Source organism: Pongo pygmaeus, chromosome 20, assembly GCF_028885625.2.
Source record: "Pongo pygmaeus isolate AG05252 chromosome 20, NHGRI_mPonPyg2-v2.0_pri, whole genome shotgun sequence".
Taxonomy (NCBI): domain Eukaryota; kingdom Metazoa; phylum Chordata; class Mammalia; order Primates; family Hominidae; genus Pongo; species Pongo pygmaeus.
This window is the reverse complement of record NC_072393.2, coordinates 63,065,103-63,084,303: the sequence shown is the minus strand read 5'-3', so window position 1 is coordinate 63,084,303 and position 19,201 is coordinate 63,065,103. Positions and strand designations below refer to the sequence as shown.

The 19,201-nt window shown below is 40.6% G+C and overlaps 1 protein-coding gene across 1 annotated transcript; it reads right to left on the bottom strand.

Annotated features, from left to right (window-relative positions):
* Positions 1-1,000: 1,000 nt before the first annotated feature.
* ZFP28 (ZFP28 zinc finger protein) lies at positions 1,001-19,136 on the bottom strand. The gene is made up of 8 exons (XM_054462165.2): positions 18,783-19,136; positions 18,293-18,384; positions 10,342-10,468; positions 10,074-10,169; positions 8,853-9,016; positions 7,812-7,926; positions 7,384-7,479; positions 1,001-4,122 (listed from the first exon to the last, which is right to left on the bottom strand). Exons 1-8 carry the CDS (start codon positions 18,988-18,990, stop codon positions 2,414-2,416), a joined length of 2,607 nt encoding a protein of 868 aa, XP_054318140.1. The 5' UTR covers positions 18,991-19,136; the 3' UTR covers positions 1,001-2,413.
* Positions 19,137-19,201: the final 65 nt, after the last annotated feature.

Here is a 19,201-nt window from a genome sequence, read left to right as displayed (position 1 = left end):
CATGGCCAGTTGTTCCCCACTGCTCTGTATATGTAACAGCATTCTGTTATTTTCTATAAGTTGTATACATTTTCCTTCAATTGTCTTTTACAAGTTTTTGGTGACTTTCACCATGCTGAAGTTTTAGATCGTTGCATAACCCAACTTGTTCTCGATTTCTTTATGGCTTCTAGGACTCCATGTCCTACTTGATAATAGGTTCCTTTTTTCTACATTTGCCTCTAACATGTTATTTTATGATTAGATATGTCAAATATGATAGTCATATTTCTCTGTAAGGTGTAAATGTGCTTCTAACTTTTTTCTTGGAGAGGGTGGATAACCAATTGTCAAACATAATTTCCCCGATATTGAAATAATAGTGCCATTATATACCAAAATCTCATACGCAAAGAAATCTATTTCAAAAATTTTGGGGAAGGGTGAGGCAGGAGAACCACTTGAGGCAAGGAGCCCAAGACCAGCCTGGGCAACAAAGCGAGACACAGTCTCTACAAAAAAAATATTTTAAGGTTACAGTGAGCTAGGATCTTAGCACTACACTCCAGCCTGGATGATAGAGTGAGGCCTCCATCTCTTTAAAAAAAAAAAAAAATTCTTGGCCAGGCATGGTGGCTCATGCCTGTAATCCCAGCACTTTGGGAGGCCAAGGCCGGTGGATCACGAGGTCAGGAGTTCAAGACCAGCCTGGCCAAGATGGTGAAACCCCATCTCTATTTAAAATACAAAAATTAGCCAGGCGTGATGGCAGGTGCCTGTAATTGCAGCTACTCGGGAGGCTGAGGCAGAGAATTGCTTGAACCTGGGAGGCGGAGGTTGCAGTGAGCCGGGATCATGCCATTGTACTTCAGCCTGGGCAACAGAGTGAGACTCCAACTCAAAAAAAAAAAAAAAAAAATCTTGCTATTCTTGCCTCATTATGCTTCCCTGTTACCGTCAAAGCAAATATATCTTACTGGGACTGAATTATAATTTACAAACATTTTAACAATGTTGAGTATTTCATCTAGAAAAATATCATTTCTCCTTTTATTGACATCTTTATTTTTCAATATAGTTTAATAATTTCCTTTCACCTCTATTGATGAGTTCCTTTATCATTTGTTTTGTTTCTGATGTGACAGTTGTATTGCCCTCATAAAATTAGAATATTTTATACATTTTTCTCTACTCTAGAGCAGAGGTTGGCAAACTTTCTGTTAAAGGATAGGAAATATTTGTAGTTTTGCGAGCCATATAGTCTGTCACAGTTGTCTAAAGCAACCATACTCAATAGCTAAACAAGTAAGCATGGCTGTGGTTTGATAAAACTCTATTTACAAAAACAAGCAGCAGATAGGACTTGGCCCATGGGCTTTAGTTTGATAACCTCTGCTCCATAGCAGGGATCACACACATTTTCTGGGTAGGATCAGACAGTAGATATTTGAGCTCTGCAGGCCACATGGTCTCCCGTCACAACTGCTCAACTCTGCTGCTACAGCCTGGAAGCAGCACAACCAAGGTGTAAATCAATGTGTGGCTGAAGCCAACAAAACTTTATTTACAGACACCAAAACTTAAATTTCATATAATTTTCATGTTGAAAATATTCTTTTCACTTATTTCAACCCTTTAAAAATTTTTTAAATTCTAGATCACGGACCATACAAAAACAGTCAGTGAGACTGTGGCCATGAGTCATAGTTTGCTGACCCCTATTCTGGATCAGTTTACCTCACAATGAATGGTTCCTTAAAAGTTTTAATACAGTTCATTTATAAATGTGATTTTTAAACAGGTCAAATCTTGCAAAGTTTTCTAATTCTTGAGTAACATGTCAGTTGTTTTAACTTTATGTATATAAATCTTGCATTTTTCTGATTTTTAAAATTCATTTGTCCCAGGTGGCCTATTCATTCATGGTCCCTAGACTTTCTAAAATAAATCAAGTCAAATGTAAAGTTTAATTTTCTCACCAACAAGGTCACATCACCTTACATTCACATAGGGCCAGATGGAAAGCCACAAAACTAACTTGGCATTATAGAATCAAGTTTTAAACCAACATAGGCAAAACCTCACCCACTACTAGAAAATGCTGTTCCTGATCTAAAATGTGTTTTTTCCTACCCTCATCCTACGGCATCATTTTTTTTTAATCAGAGCTGACTACTGTAACTTTTCAATGTTCAAATACAAAGTTTTTAAAACAGCTAAGTTTACTGAGCACTTAATATGGACCAGGCACTGTGCTGAGCACATCTCACACATTAACCAATTTAAAGAAACTATAAGTTTTACAAGAGGAGTGAATAAGTTACATTTACACTTATGTGAAGAACAAACTAATAAGGGACAAAAAGAAAATAAAAGGGCAGGGAGATGAGGTTTTAAACTGCTGGAGTAGTCAAACAGAAATGACGTCTCGAGGCTATGGTGACGGGAGGGAGGATGGATTCCAGAGAAATTTGGGAAACAGATCCACAGGATTCGACGTGGAAGGTAAAGAGGGGCATGTTGACGACTCTCCAGTATGAATTCGCTGATGATGAGCTAAGTGTGCAGTTTGCCTGAAGACTTTTCTGCTTTTCTTATAGTTATAAGATCTCTCTCCAGTATGAACTCTCTTATGTTGATTAAGGTGTCCAATTTGGATGAAGGTTTTCCTACATTCCTTACATTCATATGGTTTCTTTCCAGAATGGATTCTCTGATGTACACTAAGGGATTGACGATGACTAAAGGCTTTGCCACACACACTACATTCATAAGGTTTTTCTCCAGTATGACTTCTGCGATGACAAATAAGGGAGGATTTTGTCTTGAATGCCTTTCCACACTCAATACATTCATAAGGTCTTTGGCCAGTGTGCAGTCTTTGATGTTGAGTACAGGATGAGTTATCACCAAAGGCCTTCCCACATTCCATACATTTATAGGGTTTCTCACCAGTGTGAACTCTCTGATGTTGAATGAGGTGTGTGGTCTGGCTGAAGGCTTTACCGCATTCCTTGCACTCATATGGTTTCTCTCCTGTATGGGTTTTCTGATGCTGTGCAAGGTGAGCCTTCTGGGTGAATGCTTTACTACAAACCTTACATTCATAGGGCTTCTCTCCAGTATGGATTCTCTGATGAGTGGCAAGCTGAGAACTGATGCTGAAGGATTTTCCACACTCCCCACATTCAAAAGGCTTCTCCCCAGTATGAATCCTTAAATGACTGGCAAGGTGTATATTCTGCCTAAAAGCTTTTCCGCACTCTTTACACTTAAAAGGCTTTTCTCCAGAATGTACTCTTTGATGTTGAGTGAGTGATGCATGATGGCTGAAGGCTTTTCTGCAAACATCACATTCATATGGTTTTTCTCCGGTATGAATCCTTTGATGTACAGTAAGGGAGGAACCATACCTGAAGGATTTGTGACATACATCACATTTGTAAGGTTTCTCTCCAGTATGAATTCTCCTGTGTTGATTAAGCCCTATGTGGTCACTGAAGGCTTTCCCACAATCGATGCAATCAAAGGGTTTCTCCCCAGTATGATAGTATCTCCAGTGACGGATAAGGGATGTGTTCTGTATGAAAGCTTTCCCACAGTCAATGCACTCATAGGGCTTCTTGCCAGTGTGACATCTCTGGTGTCGGGCAAAGGATGAGCCGTCACTAAAGGCCTTCCCACATTCATTACATTTATAAGGTTTCTCTCCAGTGTGAATTCTCTGATGAACAGTAAGAGATGAGCTCTGGGTAAAAGTTTTCTTACATTCATTACACTTGAAAAGCTTTTTTCCTGCACAGATACCTGTTTGTTTTATTACCACCGAACTTTTTTGAAAATTTTTAATTGAATCACGATTATGAACTTTCTCTTCTGAATCGTCCAAATAGAACCATCTTCCAGATTTGTTATACGTACGTTCTCTTTCCTTAGAGAGGGTTTTGTTATGAGTAATTGGCTCTTGCCTGAATTGTGTTTCTTGACCCACTGCAAGCTTCCTTCCAAACACATAGTCAGAATCCCAATTTTCTCTGAAACTGGAACACTCAAGTTTAGTGTTTGAAGTTCTGTCTGTTACCCCTTCAGCATATGAATCTTGCTTTGGAAATAATTCCTGGGTCTCACGTACAGATCGCTGGCCTGAAAGATACCAAGAAAACACATATTTCCTTTTTCATGTGCTAAGAAAAAGGAATCTGCCAAAAGGAAAACCAGTGAATTAATTCACTAATTGGTGAATTCATCAACATACATTTTACAGCTCTAAAAACTATTACATTTAGGGCCAGGCACAGTGGCTTACACCTGTAATCCCAGTGCTTTGGGAGGCTGAGGCAGATCGCTTGAGGCAGATCACTTGAGGCCAGGAGTTGAAGACCAGCCTGCACAACATAGCAAGACCCTATCTCTAAAAAACTTTTTTTAAAATTAGCCAGGCATGGTAGTATGTGCCTGTAGTTCCAGCTACTCAGGAGGCAAAGGCAGGGGGATTGTTTGAGCCTAGGAGGTTGATGTGCAGTAAACTATGATCAAGCCACTGCAATCCAGCCCGGGCAACAGAGCCAGACTCTGACTCAAAAAAAAAAAAAAACAATTATTTTCACATTTTCCTGGTTACTTCCACAAGCCTGAAAACATCCTCAAATCTCTGGCCATTCCATAATGAAGCCTTGCAATTTCTCTCTTTTTGGCAATATTTTTCCAGCTTTATTGAGGCATAGTTGACAAATAAAAATTGTATATATTTAAGGTATAAAATGTTTTGATATGCTTATACATGGTGAAATGTTTGCCACAATCAAGCTAATTACCATATCACCTCACATAATATACTGTCACTGAATTGTACACTTTAAAATGGTTAAATTTTATGTGTAGTTTTCTATAATAAAAATATGTAAATAAAACAAAAAATAGACCACACAGCAAAATACAAAAGAGAAAGGTAAGGAAAGAAGGGAAAAATGAGAAGGAAAGAAAGAAAAGGAAGGAAGGGGATAAAGGAGAGAGAAATAATTAAGTTACAGAAGGTCAAACAAATGTATTATATGATTCAAATGGGACTATACATCTATTCATTTTTAAAAAGCTAGGAGTGAAACAAATGAAAAAATCAACAAAGTACATGCTTCTATAAATGAAGATAATTCCCAAGTTAAGCTACTATATAGTAAGAAATACCATATGCAAACTTCTAGACCACACAAAATTGGGGAAAAATTTTATCAAACTTATTAAAAAATAGCATTCATATAAATGTTGCATAAATACAGGAAAATATACAACCCAATAGAAATGTGACTAATGAGTATAAACACACTATGAGTAGAATACAAACTCTAAACAGATTTAAGAGCACATATTCTCAACATCGTAAGTAGTTGGGGAAATGCAAATTAAATAAAACATTTTTCATCTAGCAGCTTGGCAAAAATTTTTTTAAACTACAAAATACCCATATTGGTGATGATGTCTAGAAACAGTATTCTCATATATTCTTTACCAATGGTACAGCAAAATATCCATGACACTTTAAAAATATGTATACTTTGACCATGCAAATTCATTTCCAAGCATATATCTTCAAGAAATATTCTGACATGTAAGCAAGAAGATATGTACAAACTGGACCACTGTTGATTATAGGTGAAAACTGGAGAAGACCTCCTAAATGTTTAAATATACTCAACAGTAAATAATTTAAATAAATTATGTATATTAACATAATACTAAATAGTCATTAAAAATGAAATAGAACTATATGTGTCAAGTTGTTAGCCACACAAATAGGAGAAATCACATTAGAAATAATATACTGGACTATATAAAAATTGAAAATTTTTACATGTCATAATTTTAAAAGACCTAATTAAAATTAAAACTCTTATTGCCATATGTGAAAATAGTTTGAGACAATGTATCACAGAATTAGTATGCTTATATACATAGCAATCACTGAGACTGTTAAGAAAATATTTAACACACAAGAGAGAACTGGGTACAAATGACAGACATTTTACAAGAAGATAAGAGAAAAACCAAATTTACGAAAAAATGTTCAACTTCTTTCGTAAAAAAAGAATAATTTTAGTGTATAAAATTATAAATTATTGTATAAATTAGTGTATAAAATTATAAATTATTATTTTATATAATATAATATAATATATAATATATATATTTATTATATATTATATATAATTATCATATATTAAACATATAATTATATATTATGTATATTTATATTATAATATAAAATTATTCTTTTATATTATAATATAAAAGAATAATCTTTCAACAAATAATGAGCAAAAGTTTTCATGTAAATAATCAATGCTTTCAAGATGCAATTAAACTCATACATGTAATTGCTGCTAGTCACCAAAAACAAAAAAACTTTCAGAGCCTAGCAGGTGCTCATATCCAGGAATACAGCAATCCCCAAAATGTGTAGTTTTCACCTAACTTGAAAAAAATCTACTATAATTGTATCTTTAATACTAAGAAATGTAAAGCAACCTAACTGAACAATGGTATATACAACGTGGAATCCACGTGAAAAACGTGTATGCGTAACTAAATATACACTGTAATTTCTACTATGTGAAAAAAATCTGTGTTTATCCTAACTTAAATGGGTCTAAGGTGTATGTTGTGATAACGTCACGGTTTTCTATTCTTTTGCCAAACAGTAAACAATTACATTTTCTACAAACCATTATTTTCTATGGAAATTTCCTTTCTTTCCCTTGTGTATCAAGAGGAAAAGATCCTTTACTTCCACCTTCTTGCAATTCAACTTCTACCCGCCTGTCCTACTAAGACATAGACGCCATTGGGAACAACATCTCCTTCGTCTCTATAATGCCTTATTTGAAATTCTGCAAACTCTACTTCATGCAAGCTATCCATAAACATGTCTTATCCTTTCCATTAGAGTAATTCACTGATGGCTTACATTTATGTGTAATTCTCCCTTTTTCCAGTCGCCTGCCAATACTCAGCAGAGTGGCTCAATCCCATAACTTTCAATTTGTGGTTCTCACAGGAATGGATGCATGATGAAAACAATAGGCCATTTAACCATAGAAGAGAAAACCTTTGGAAGTCAGCTCAAAAGTGCATCAGGGTCCGGAAAAGATCATTTAAGGAAGTGAGTGGATGATACACGTCCCAGTGGCCAAGAAGAGAAGGAACTTCAGGGAAATGGGAGTTACTGGAGAGAAGGGGGCAAAGGAGGAGGAAAGAATTATTTGGAACTCCCAGAGTTCAATTTTCTTTCCAGACCCAGAGAGCCTAGGTAAAGTTTCCTACTGTATATTAGTGAGGATGCAGCCTTTTTAATAAAAGCTCCCCTCTCTCTTGCAGTAGATTTTCCACACCAGGCTCTCCTGCACTCACCTGAGAACAGGCTTCCTGTCAGCTCACGCTTCACCATCCAGGACTCCTTCTTTTGCTCTAGTAAAGAGACTAAATCTGGCTTAGCCACACAATGTCCTGCAAAAGTGAAAAGAGACGAGGTTTGGCCAATAGTCTTGGCATCCTAAAATTGAGAACCACTTCCTTGTTGATAGAAAAAGTGTTACTGCTGAAAGAAGCAGAAAAACAGGTGAGCAGGATCTGAAAGACACAAGAAGATAACGCTTCAAGCCTAACAAAGACATCAACTTTCACCTCTACAAATGCCAAATTCTTATCTTAGGAATCCACAAAAAAATTCAGGCCAGCACGTCAGAAGACACCCCCTCCCTCCTCCATAATTCAAAACTGAAGTTTGAAAATGGAGGTACCCGACGATAGATTCAGATATGGGAGAGGGACAGCCTTACCTGCTGATCCCAGGTCACTGTGGTTCTCCCATATCCCATTCTTACAGAAATTCTTCTGAGCTGGGTGTAGCTTCTGGGGGAAGTCAACAGCCAGGTTTTTGATAGTCACCAAGCCCTGCAATGGTAAAAGCACGTTTTTTAAATCAAACCATGTTCGTGAACCCACCTGGTCTCAGTGGGATGGACTGTGTCCACACTGCAAAAAAGGCACTCCATACCAAGAACTGCAACTTAAGTTCTGGTACACCAGGTCACATAATGACAGGGCTTAGTTATAGCATATATGTTTAGGGAAAAACACAGAAAAATAGGAGAAACTTTCTGCTATGGAGAATTTGTCATACTTACACACAGTATGAACCTTTTAACACAGACGGAAGGCTTTCCCATATTCATACAAATTATTCAACAAGTCCACAGAGTTTTTCTCTTGTATGAAATCTTTGATGAAAAGGAGGGGTTGATATTCTGCTTAAAGCTTTCTTTTTTTTTTGAGATGGAGTCTTGCTCTGTTGCCCAGGCTGGAGTGCAGTGGCACGATCTTGGCTCACTGCAAGCTCCGCCTCCCGGGTTCATGCCATTCTCCTGCCTCAGCCTCCTGAGTAGCTGGAACTACAGGTGCCCGCCACCACACCTGGCTAATTTTTTGTATTTTTAGTAGAGACGGGGTTTCACCGTGTTAGCTAGGATGGTGTCGATCTCCTGACCTTGCGATCCACCCGCCTCGGCCTCCCAAAGTGCTGGGATTACAGGCGTGAGCCACTGCGCCTCGCCTCTGCTCAAAGCTTTCTTTTGTTCATCACAAGTCAAACATTTCTGACCTTGACAGATTTGTTTGTAATTCATTACAACTCAATTTCCCCCTCCACTGTTCTTATGTGTATCGAGATTAGGCACTCTCTGTTCTGAGGGGATAATCTGTCTATAAGAAGTATTGTATTCAAATGAAAACTTCTCCTATAGTTATTGTAGTCATGGTCTCTTCCCTCAAGAAGAGTTTCCTCATGAAGGATCCTTCCTCTTGCCTGAAATTGGACTTACCGGCTGTGTCTCAAACGCAGCATCATAATCCCAGTGTTCCCCTAACAGAGAGTACTCCAGATTATAGCTTGTGAGTCTCTCTGTTATCACTGCCTGGGATAGCTTTCCTTCACAGAAGTCCTTCTTGAGAGGTAACTCCTTGATCTTCTGCACAGCCTTCAAGTCTGAAAGATGTAAAGAAGGCAAATATATCTTTTATCATGTGTTAGTATGAAGAAAAATTCCAAAATGCAACCATTAAATTAAAAGCCACAAAAAAGCATATAGTCATTTATTTTTATGGAAGAAAATGAAAAGCATATCATTTTGAAAGCTTTCTTATATTACTAGCAATATTCAACCAACCCTACATTCCTAAATTTGTGTAGCCATAGTCCTAAAGGACACAATAAGACCTTTCCCACCTAAAAGTTGTACAAGAGTTCACATTATGTTTTTAGCACAAGACTGGAAAAAGCAATTAAAGATCAAGAGATAAGGGAGCTCACAAAGACTTAAATGTAAAATAAAATGTCTAATATAAAGAGAAAGTGGAGGCTATAGAAGAAAACTGCTATATGATCCTTATTTCAGCTTTAAGTCAACTCTTTCACTCCTTGTCCATTTCATCTAGCAAAAATTTCATCTCTATCTCTACACACCTCCTTTTTTTTTATTACAATGCTAACTAATAAAAGTCCAGATCCTGGCCTTAAAAATGTAAGTCTTCATAATTAACTAGTCTCAACAAGAGATGAATGATCTGGAGGAAGAAAAAACAGTTCTATCTCATTAAACTAGCTCAAAGTATGTGATTTCATATGACGTTAAATTGGAAACTTTCACACATTCTTGTTCTCTTATGCCATATGATGACCCATGTGAGTCACTTTAATTTATACCTGTCAGTAACTTGTCCTGTTGTCAATGCAAGCGTTTCCTTTGAAGTGTGAATTGAACAAAGAAACCTTGTAAGATTCTCAATTCTTTAGAAACTGTTACCATTTCCTGTTAGGACAAAACCTCTGAAATAAATCTATAATTCTAATTCCTTGTCTTACTTGATAACTTGCTGTTCTGGAAATAATGCTGTAGTTGAAATTTCTGTATTCCTAAATAGTAAAAATAACAGATATTCCTAAGCAAGAGGCTTAGGAAGAGTCTGCTGAAGATGTTGCGTGTCTGAGTCAGCTGAACTATGACCAGCAGTGGCCTCACCCTACCTGGTTCTCCCACACTCACCTGGGCACCAGGCTCTTGTCATCTTTCTCTTCACTGTCCAAGGCTCTTTTCCTTGTTCCAACGAGGAGATCACATCGGGCTTAGAAACACAAAGTCCTAGACACATAAAAAACCACCTGGTCATACTGTGTGGCTGTCCAGACTGAGATGCAGTCCCCTTGGCTTGACGCAAGAGGGCAGTGCAGGTCTTGGTGATAAAGGCATGAAAGGCTTCTTAGTCCAGGACGTGGGTAGGGTGAGGGGTGGGAAAAGGGGTGGGAGCCCTTACCCAGCGATGCCAGGTTCCTGTAGTTCTCCAACATCACCTTCCTGTACAAGTTCCTCTGAATGGGGTTCAGCCACTCCCACTCCTCTTGGGAGAAATCTACGGCCACATCCCCAAATGTCACCAAGCCCTGAAATGATATAACCATGTTCTTGCTCAACCAGTGCTTATGCCCCCACATGACTGGGGGTTTTTATAGAAAGAAATGTGTCCCCTGACAAAACTCCTACATTAAAGTCCTAATCCCCAGTATTTTTGAATGTGACTGTATTTAGAGACAGGGCCTACAAAGAGGTAATTAGGGTTAAATGATGTCATATGGATGGGGCCCTAACCCAATCTGTCTGGTGTCCTTATTAAAAGAGGAAGAGATACCACGGTGTGCAGGCACAGGGAAAAGGCCACGTGAGGACACAGAGAGAAGACGGCCGTCTGCAAGCCAAGGAGAGAGGCCTCAGGAGAAACCAAACCTGCAGGCACCTTGATCTTGGACTTCCAGCCTCCAGAACCTTGAGAAAAGAAATTTCTGTTGTTTAAGACACCCACTCTGTGGTATTTGTTCTGGCAGCCCTAACAAACTAATATAGGGGTCTAAAGATTCCTTGTCTTCATTTTGAGTAAGACACTATAAACTCAGTACTGTGGAGATCTAGTTAGGTATTGTACAGCTAGCCTCATTCTGTCTTAAACTCCAGGGAAAAGAGAAAAATATGGAGACAGCCCCTGACTTTGGAGAACTTGCAGTTTTGTGGAGGTGAAAGGAGGCAGCCACAAGAAAAACCCCTGACATCAATTCAAAACTATAAATAACAAAGACTAACTTGTTCTATGCACAACAGGTACTACAGCACTGTCCAATATGGGGACATTTGAGTGGCCTGAAGCAGCACAAGAATGGGGCAATAAACTTGAGATAAACCTCAAAGCATCAATATTATTCATGACTAAACTGGGTTCTAAGAATTTCTATTTTTACTGTTAGTGTTCAGTAGAGGTCATTAAAAAAAATCTAGCAATTTTTTTTTCTAAAATGAATATGTAATAAGAATGAAAAACAAAAAGCACTATAATGTTTTTAATTAATGAAATGCCTTTACGAACCAAGGTGCCATCTTGGAGAAGCTAGGCATTATGAGGAGCTATCAGGAGCACATTTGCTAACAGCTTCGCATGAGCAGGATTTTCTTGACCGACTGGCAAGATGGGGCTGCTCAGCTCCTGCTGGCAGATTTTTATGGAGCGTAGTTTTACAAATCCAGCCTACAACTCTGATACGTTCCAATGTATTTTAAACATCTATTCAGTTGCAACTCTAATCCCAGGAACCTGTGGCTAACAGAAGGCAGATTTAACTGACTAGCAGCTGTGGGATTTTCAAAGTCTAAACTGAAATGAACATGCGAAACAGTTGGACTACCCCAAAAGCTGAATTACGATTCCAGCACTCACCAGCTCTGAAACCTCACTTGGTTACCTAACGCCTCTGTGCCTCAGTTCCCCAGCTATAAAATGGAAAAGGCAACAATACCAACCTTATAGATTATGTTTTGGATTAAATGAGGCAACACATACACAGCACTTAGAATGTGCAAGGCACAATGGAAGCATGCAGTGAACATGGCTTATGATGATGCTGACTGTCATAACTCTCATTCATAGGGATGCTGCCTCTTCTTGTCACCCTTGACCTATATATTTTCAGGCAGTCCTCACCCAGTCCCCATTTGTGTGTTCTAGATAGAAAAGGCCCCATACTATGAAATGACCACTGTCCTTCTGCATGAAGCCTGGTGAACCTGATAATGTAACCTTCAAGTTCCCTTACTGAGCCTTGAGCTCCCTTCAAAGTATCCAAGCCAACCCTGTCTTGGGAAACTCACCTAGATAATGCCCTGAACCTCAATAAAGGCTCCAGCCCACAGGTCCCTCCCTCTCTCTCGGTCCCCACTCTTTGGATGGGCATGTGTGTCCTCAATGTCTCCAAGCCCTTCCAGTAAGCCCTGCAAGGTGTGCTGGCCACCGTTCTCTGGAATCTGTGAGTAATAAACAATCTTTTTGCCATTCTGCTCTGAGTGTCCCTCAACATGCTGCATCTGACTACACAAAACCTAATTTAAATACCTCACTTAACAAACCACAACACCAACCAAGAGCTGAACCTTTTAAAGATTCACATTATTCTACTAGAAACAAAAGTCCCTTTGAGGTTTGATATCTGCTGAATAATATACAATCACTTGTTCTTTAACCTGCTACCAAACTTTAAGGACATTTTTAACTGAATTGTGTAAAGATGGGTCAAAAGGGTTTTGTAAGTGATATCCCAATTTGAGTGAATATCAACTGCAGAGGGCGTTGAATCAGTCAACCACAGAGCTACACTCCTGACGGTAAACTCATCATGGAGAAGTCTCCTAAGCTGGGGACTGAAAGGCCCCCTGCAGTGTAAACCATGAGGTAATACTTGCAGGAAACAGCCAAGAACTGCTTAATGTCCTTGAGCAAAAGACACACTAATGTGGCTACCTGAGCAAGCTAGTCTAAAACAAATGCTGGTCAGCTCTGAGCAATAATTTTGCAAGTTGAAGCATCTTGGCATAAAAGAAGAGGAACGTATTTGCTTGCCAAGAAGAATCAACCCTAGTTTCCCAGGTTGATCATGCTTATGCATTAGTGATCTGTTTTTGTACCAGTGGTTTGTTAAATGCCTTCAATGTAATCACGTAGAGGGACCCAACATTAGCAATATACATATATCCTCCTAAGACATTTTGTGTTTATTTGGACAGCTCTTTATGTACAGAATCAATGACTTTTGTTTTAAAAATGTCTTTTACTGTAAATAACAGGAATAACAATAGCTGAAAGCACAACACTTCAGACACAATTCTATATACTTATATATTAGCTTATTTAATCCTCACAACGATCCTAATAGTCAGTACTATTACTATTCCCATCTTACAGATGAGGAAATATTGAGCTGTAATGTGCCCAGGATCACAGTCAGTCAACTGTAGAGCTGGGTTTTGAACCCAGGAATCTGACTCCACAGTCCATGCTCTTAACCTCCACTTCAGGTGTCAGCAAAGCTTTTCTGTAAAAAGCCAGAAAGTAAATATTTTAGGCTTTGTGGGCCACGTGGCCTTGGCCACAGCTCTTCAATTTTGCCACTGTAGCATAAAAGCAGTCATAGATAATACATAAACAAACAAGTATGTTGTGCTACAATTAAATTTTTTTTATGGACACCAAAATGTGACTTTCATTTAATTTTCACGTATTCTTCTTCTTTTGATTTTTTTCAACCACTGAAAAATGTAAAACTCATTTGTAGCTTGTGGGCCACACAAAAGGAGGTGGTGGTGGGCTGGATTTGGCCCATAGGCCATAATTTGCCCAGTTCTGTCCTATAGTAAACACTTTTTTTGAAGTACGCCATCTAAGTGTCTTGCCTGTAAATTTCTAAAACCGTCATGATGACATGAGGATGCTGCCAGCTAACACTAGTAAGTCCTTACTATGTGCCATGTACCTCGTTCCAGGCACTATACACATCTTAACTTAATCCTTACAAGAACTGCTTGAGGCAGGTCCGATTATTTTCCTCATTTTACAGATGAAGAAAATGTGGTCACTTGAGTTGCCTGAAGGTTAGGCAGTGATTAGATGCTAGGGCTAGCATGTGAACCTAGTCCATGATCTTTGACCACTTTGCCATTCTACTTCTATTAAAAGGTTCTACTCTGATAATAGCAGTAATACTTAGCATCCATTCACCCTGACAGTGAAACAAATTCCAGTAGAAAACATGTTTTCAGATAAAAATAAAACGAACTTTCCCTAACTGATGTCTGGATCAACCTACTTAATTTAGGTGGAGACAAAACATTGTCAAATGTGCAGGTCCTGTTCTTATTCCTGTCGCTGCAACATAAATATGCAGACTTCAAAATGGGTTTCACATTTTTACACTATACCACAGAGAAAACATTATACAGGCACAGAATCTACTCCTGATACAGGCATCTGATGTAAGTTAACTCATCTTAATATACATATGAACTGGGTATGGTGGCACACGCCTATAGGTCCAGCTACTTAGAAGGCTGAAGCAGGAGAATTCCTTGAGCCCAGGAGTTTGAGGCTGTAGTACACCATAACTGTGCCTGAAATTAGCCAATATACTCCAGTCTGGGCAAAAGAGTGGGACTCCCATCTCTTAAAAAAAATTATATATACATATATATATAAAATACATACATATATTAATATATATAACATACATATACATATATAATATATTCTATATAATATATAAACACACGTACACACACACACAAAGAGACATTAAAAGAATACCAACAAAAAATAAAAGCAACTTTATGCTTACAGAAAAATCTTTCTGTTGAAATTTCATAGAAAAGAATGAATAGGAAGTACGTTATAGAAAAAATACACTAAAAAGATTTGTTTAAATTCAATTCAGTTAATTTTTAAAATATATGAATAAACATTTATTTGGTAATAACTGTTTTTCCTGAGGAAGTGTACATTTTTTTCAAAGCATGAATTCTAGCTTTTGAGGCACCACTGCTGTTCTATCCAAAAATAATTTTAGAAGTATTCTGATTTCACATAAGCTTAGGAAACCTTAATCCATGAGGAAAGAAAAACTTCTAGGAATGTATTCATACAAAATAATCAGGGGCTGGGCATGGTGGCTCACACCTACAATTCCAGCTCCTTGGGAGGCCAAGGTGGGAGGATTGCTTGAGGCCCAGAGTTTGAGGCTGCAATTAGCTATGACTGTGCCACTCTACTCCAGCCTAGGTGACAGAGTGAGACCCTGTCTCTAAAAGCAAAAAACAAAACAAAAAAACAAAATCATGGACAAAGCACATTTTCGGGTATAAAAATGACTATTCTAACACTATACTAAATATCAAAACACTGGCCACAAGAGAACTTTAAGACTATATTCAAACATTCATCCACCAAATATTTTCTGTATCAGACATTGGGCAAAACTGCCCCAAATCCTTGCCTATGAAGTAAGGGAATGAGAGAAGAGAAACCGAGATAAATTAAGTAAAGTACATTTGACCTTCGAACAACATGGATCTGGGCTGCAAGGGTCCACCTATATGCAAATTTTTTTCAACCAAATGCAGACTGAAAATACAATTATTGTCTGGGCGCAAGGAATCACACCTCTAATTGCAGCAATTTGGTAGCCCCAGGCGGGTGGTTGCCTGAGGCCAGGAGTTCGAGACCAGCCTGGGAAACATGGCAAAACCCATCTCTACAAAAAATACAAAAATTAGCTGGGCGTGGTGGCACACGCCTGTAATTCCAGCTACTTGGGAGGCTGAGATGGGAACACTGCTTGAGCCTGGGGAGGTCAAGGCTGCAGTGAGCCGTGATGGCACCACTGCACTCTAGCCTGGGTGACAGAGTGAGACCTTGTCTCAAAAAAAAAAAAAAAAAGATTATTTGTGGTATGTAAAACCTGTGTCCACTGAGGGCTGACTTCTCATATCTGCAGGCTCCACATGGCTGATGAATACGTGCAAATTTTGGTATATGTGGGATTTCTGTATATAGTATGTTGAAGAGTACTACAACGGCCAGGCGCAGTGGCTCATGGCTGTAATCCCAGCACTTTGGAAGGCTGAGGCGGGCGGATCACTTGAGGTCAGGAAATCGAGACCAGCCTGGCCAACATGGTGAAACCCTGTCTCTAAAAAAAAAAAAAAAAAAAAAAAAAAAAATTAGCCGGGTATGGTGACTACTCCAGAGCCTGAGGAAGGAGAATCGCTTGAACTCAGGACGCGGAGGCTGCAGTGAGCCGAGATCACGCCACTGCACTCCAGCCTGAGTCACAGAGCAAAACTGTCTCAAAAGAAAAGAAAAGTACTAAAAGAAAAAAGCAAAGCAGGGAAGAGGGATGTGAATAACTGGGGTAGGAGGCTCTGAAATTCTAGACAGGGTGAGCAGGAAAACGAGAAGGCGATTTTTCAGAAAGAAGAGAGTGATGTAGATGTCACGGGTAACAATGAGCCAGGTCATGTAGGGCCTGGTCAGTCACAGGAACAGTTTTGGCTTGTATTCAGAGAAACCACTGGAGGGTCCTGAGCACAGCGTGACACAACGTGACATGTTTGAATAGAGCCCTCTGGCTGCTCATCGGAAAGGGGCTGTGGGGAGTGTGAGCAGAAGCAGGAGGTCACAGAAGCACAGTCAAGAAGCCAACAGTAAGAGATAGGCGGACTTGGACCTGCTGGTGGTGGTAGATGTGATGAAAACTGCCAGATTCTGCACATAATTTGCCAATAGAACTGACAGGATTTGCAACAGGACCAAATATGGAAGGAGAAGGAAAGAAATGAGACAATAATGACAAGGCTTTCGGACTGAGGAACTGAGAGGATGAAACGGCCACTGACTAAGACTCAAACTGTGGGAGGAGCCGGTTTATGGGGGACTCTCAGGACTTCGGGTCTGGACAGGCTGGCTTGAGTTACCTATTAGACACTCAGGCAGAGGAGTGGAGCAGGATACACAGGCCCGCAGCTCAGAGGAGAGGTTTGGGCTCACAGTGTGAATTTGGGAGGAGCTACCATGTGAGTAGATTTTACAGACAAGGAGCAGGCTACTATCCCCAGGAGACAGCATGCAGACAAAAAAAGAAACGGCCGTGAGCAGAGTGCTGAGGCACACTCTGTTCAAGGTCAGGGAGGTGAGTAAGAACTGTGGCAAAAACTGAGGTCAGGAAGATGAAAGTCAGATGAGTATGAGATCCTAGTAGCTAAGGGAAAAAAGGGGGCCTATTGAAGGACAGGGATGAGCTATTTGAGGGATAGGCAGCCACCTGTTTTGTAAATAAAGTTTTACTGGAACACACCCCATCCATTCATTTACATACTGTCTTTGGCTACTTTAGCTCTATAAGAGCAGAAAGGAGTAGGTGCAACAGGACTTTCAAAGCCTAACATATTTTCTGCTGTGGCCTCATCCAGCACAAGTTTGCCAACCTCTGAGCTATTTCAAATACCAATGATAGTCAAAAAAGACTAAGAATTGAGTACTGCATCTGGTAATGTGAAGGTCACAGTAACCCACTCAACAGCAGTTTGGGCAGGACAACTGGAAGCTGGTTCATCTGTACATATATTTTTTGAGGCCTCAGTGGAAGTGAAATGGTTCATCTATTAACGAGCTAGCTATGATATTTATGGGACAGAGCCAACAGAAACAAACACAACTATTTACTGGCATTTTTTAAAGCCACAAAATCAAGTGGGAAAAAGAAAGCCTTTCATATGGCGCCTCCTCTCCCTAAAATGTTGTCTTTCTTTACTGTGCCTCCCAAACATCTTCTCTCCCTTCAAGGCAAGGCTCAAAAATCACCTCCTTGGTAAATAGGCCTACCCTTCCGCTACAGGAGGCTGGAAGCCAGGAGCACCTTGTAGTACTCGTTCATAATACTTGGCCCAAGGATGATCACATTCTAGAATCTTGCTTGTTTCCTTGACATTGGGTCAACAAGCTGTGAGCTCCAGAGCAGGGAACAGGGCTTAGCTATTGGTTTGTCCAGTGGTTGGCACAAAGTGGTCACCGAACAAACCATGTATAGCAGAAGGGTCTGCCGTGTTCCTCAAGGAGCACAATTCCTCCATCAGAGTCCCTCTGAGAAAAACGGTACAAGGGAGAGGCTGAATCATTTCATCAGTAAAGAATGAAGGCTGACTGGGATGAAGAAGAAGCAGGCATGGAGGCCCTGGGCAGTTTAAACTTTTCCCGGTAGCCCATCACTTCACTAGAACGTGAAGAAATAGAAACCCGCGCCCAAACAAGTCTCTTAAACTGAAAACTTTCAAGAAAATAAGCAACATTAAGTCCCGAAAAGCAAGACTGCATTTCAGAGACAAGAGATGAAATGCCAACTCACCTGGGACATGGCTTTAGGTTCAATTCTTGTCCCCACAGCCTCCGTCTTCTTGTTTCTCTCCTGGGGAAGAGCAGTGTCCCTGGAAGGCAGAGCTGGAAGAGAAAGGAGTAGCTAGAGACCAGGTCTACACCACAGTCCCAAATCACCAGCCTAGAAACGTCCCTTCCTGCATGAGCAGGTCGGATCAGGTCATTACCCTGCCTAGGGACTGCCACAACGTGGAGACAGGTTTTTTTCCTCCCTGGGAGCACGAAAACAGGAAAAGTGTCTAGTTAGAGTCACCTTGGGAAAGTCAACACCCTTTTACCGCGGCTTGGTGCTCTGAATCAGTTGAGCTTCCAAATCTTCAGATTCCCCCACTCCACCAGCTTCAAAGACCAGGGGCACAGTTCTCCAGCAACTTGTCCCCGAGAGCCCAACCCCCTCCCAGATCTCATCCCGAGATGAATTCTTCCCTGTCCGCCCGGCCCCAAACACCTGTCACTCTCACCTCTGTGCCCAGGCCCCGTAGTGGCCGCTCCTCGCTGGCCTTTGGATGCGAGGCCATTCCTTGAGCGCGGCCTTCCCCGGGCAGGGAGGGCCAAGGTGGCTGGAGTTCCTACAGTCGGGCCTCGGCCCGCCCGGGGCTTTGTGCGGGGGGCGCCTCTACCCGGGAGCGGCGTCGGCTCACGGGCACTCGCGCTCGCCGCCCCCCGCATGTCACCCGAAGCCGCGCGACGCCCTTCCGGCCGGTCCCTCACAGACCCACACCCCTGGCCACACCCGCCCGCCACGCCCAGCAAACAGCCCCGAGCGCGCTCCCCCAAGGCCCGGCATCCACTGGGCCGCGCCGCGGAGCCGCCCCGCCCCTGGCCGCGCCACGCCCCTCCCCACCCCTCCCCACCGCCCCGCCCCTCCCCGCCCCGCCCC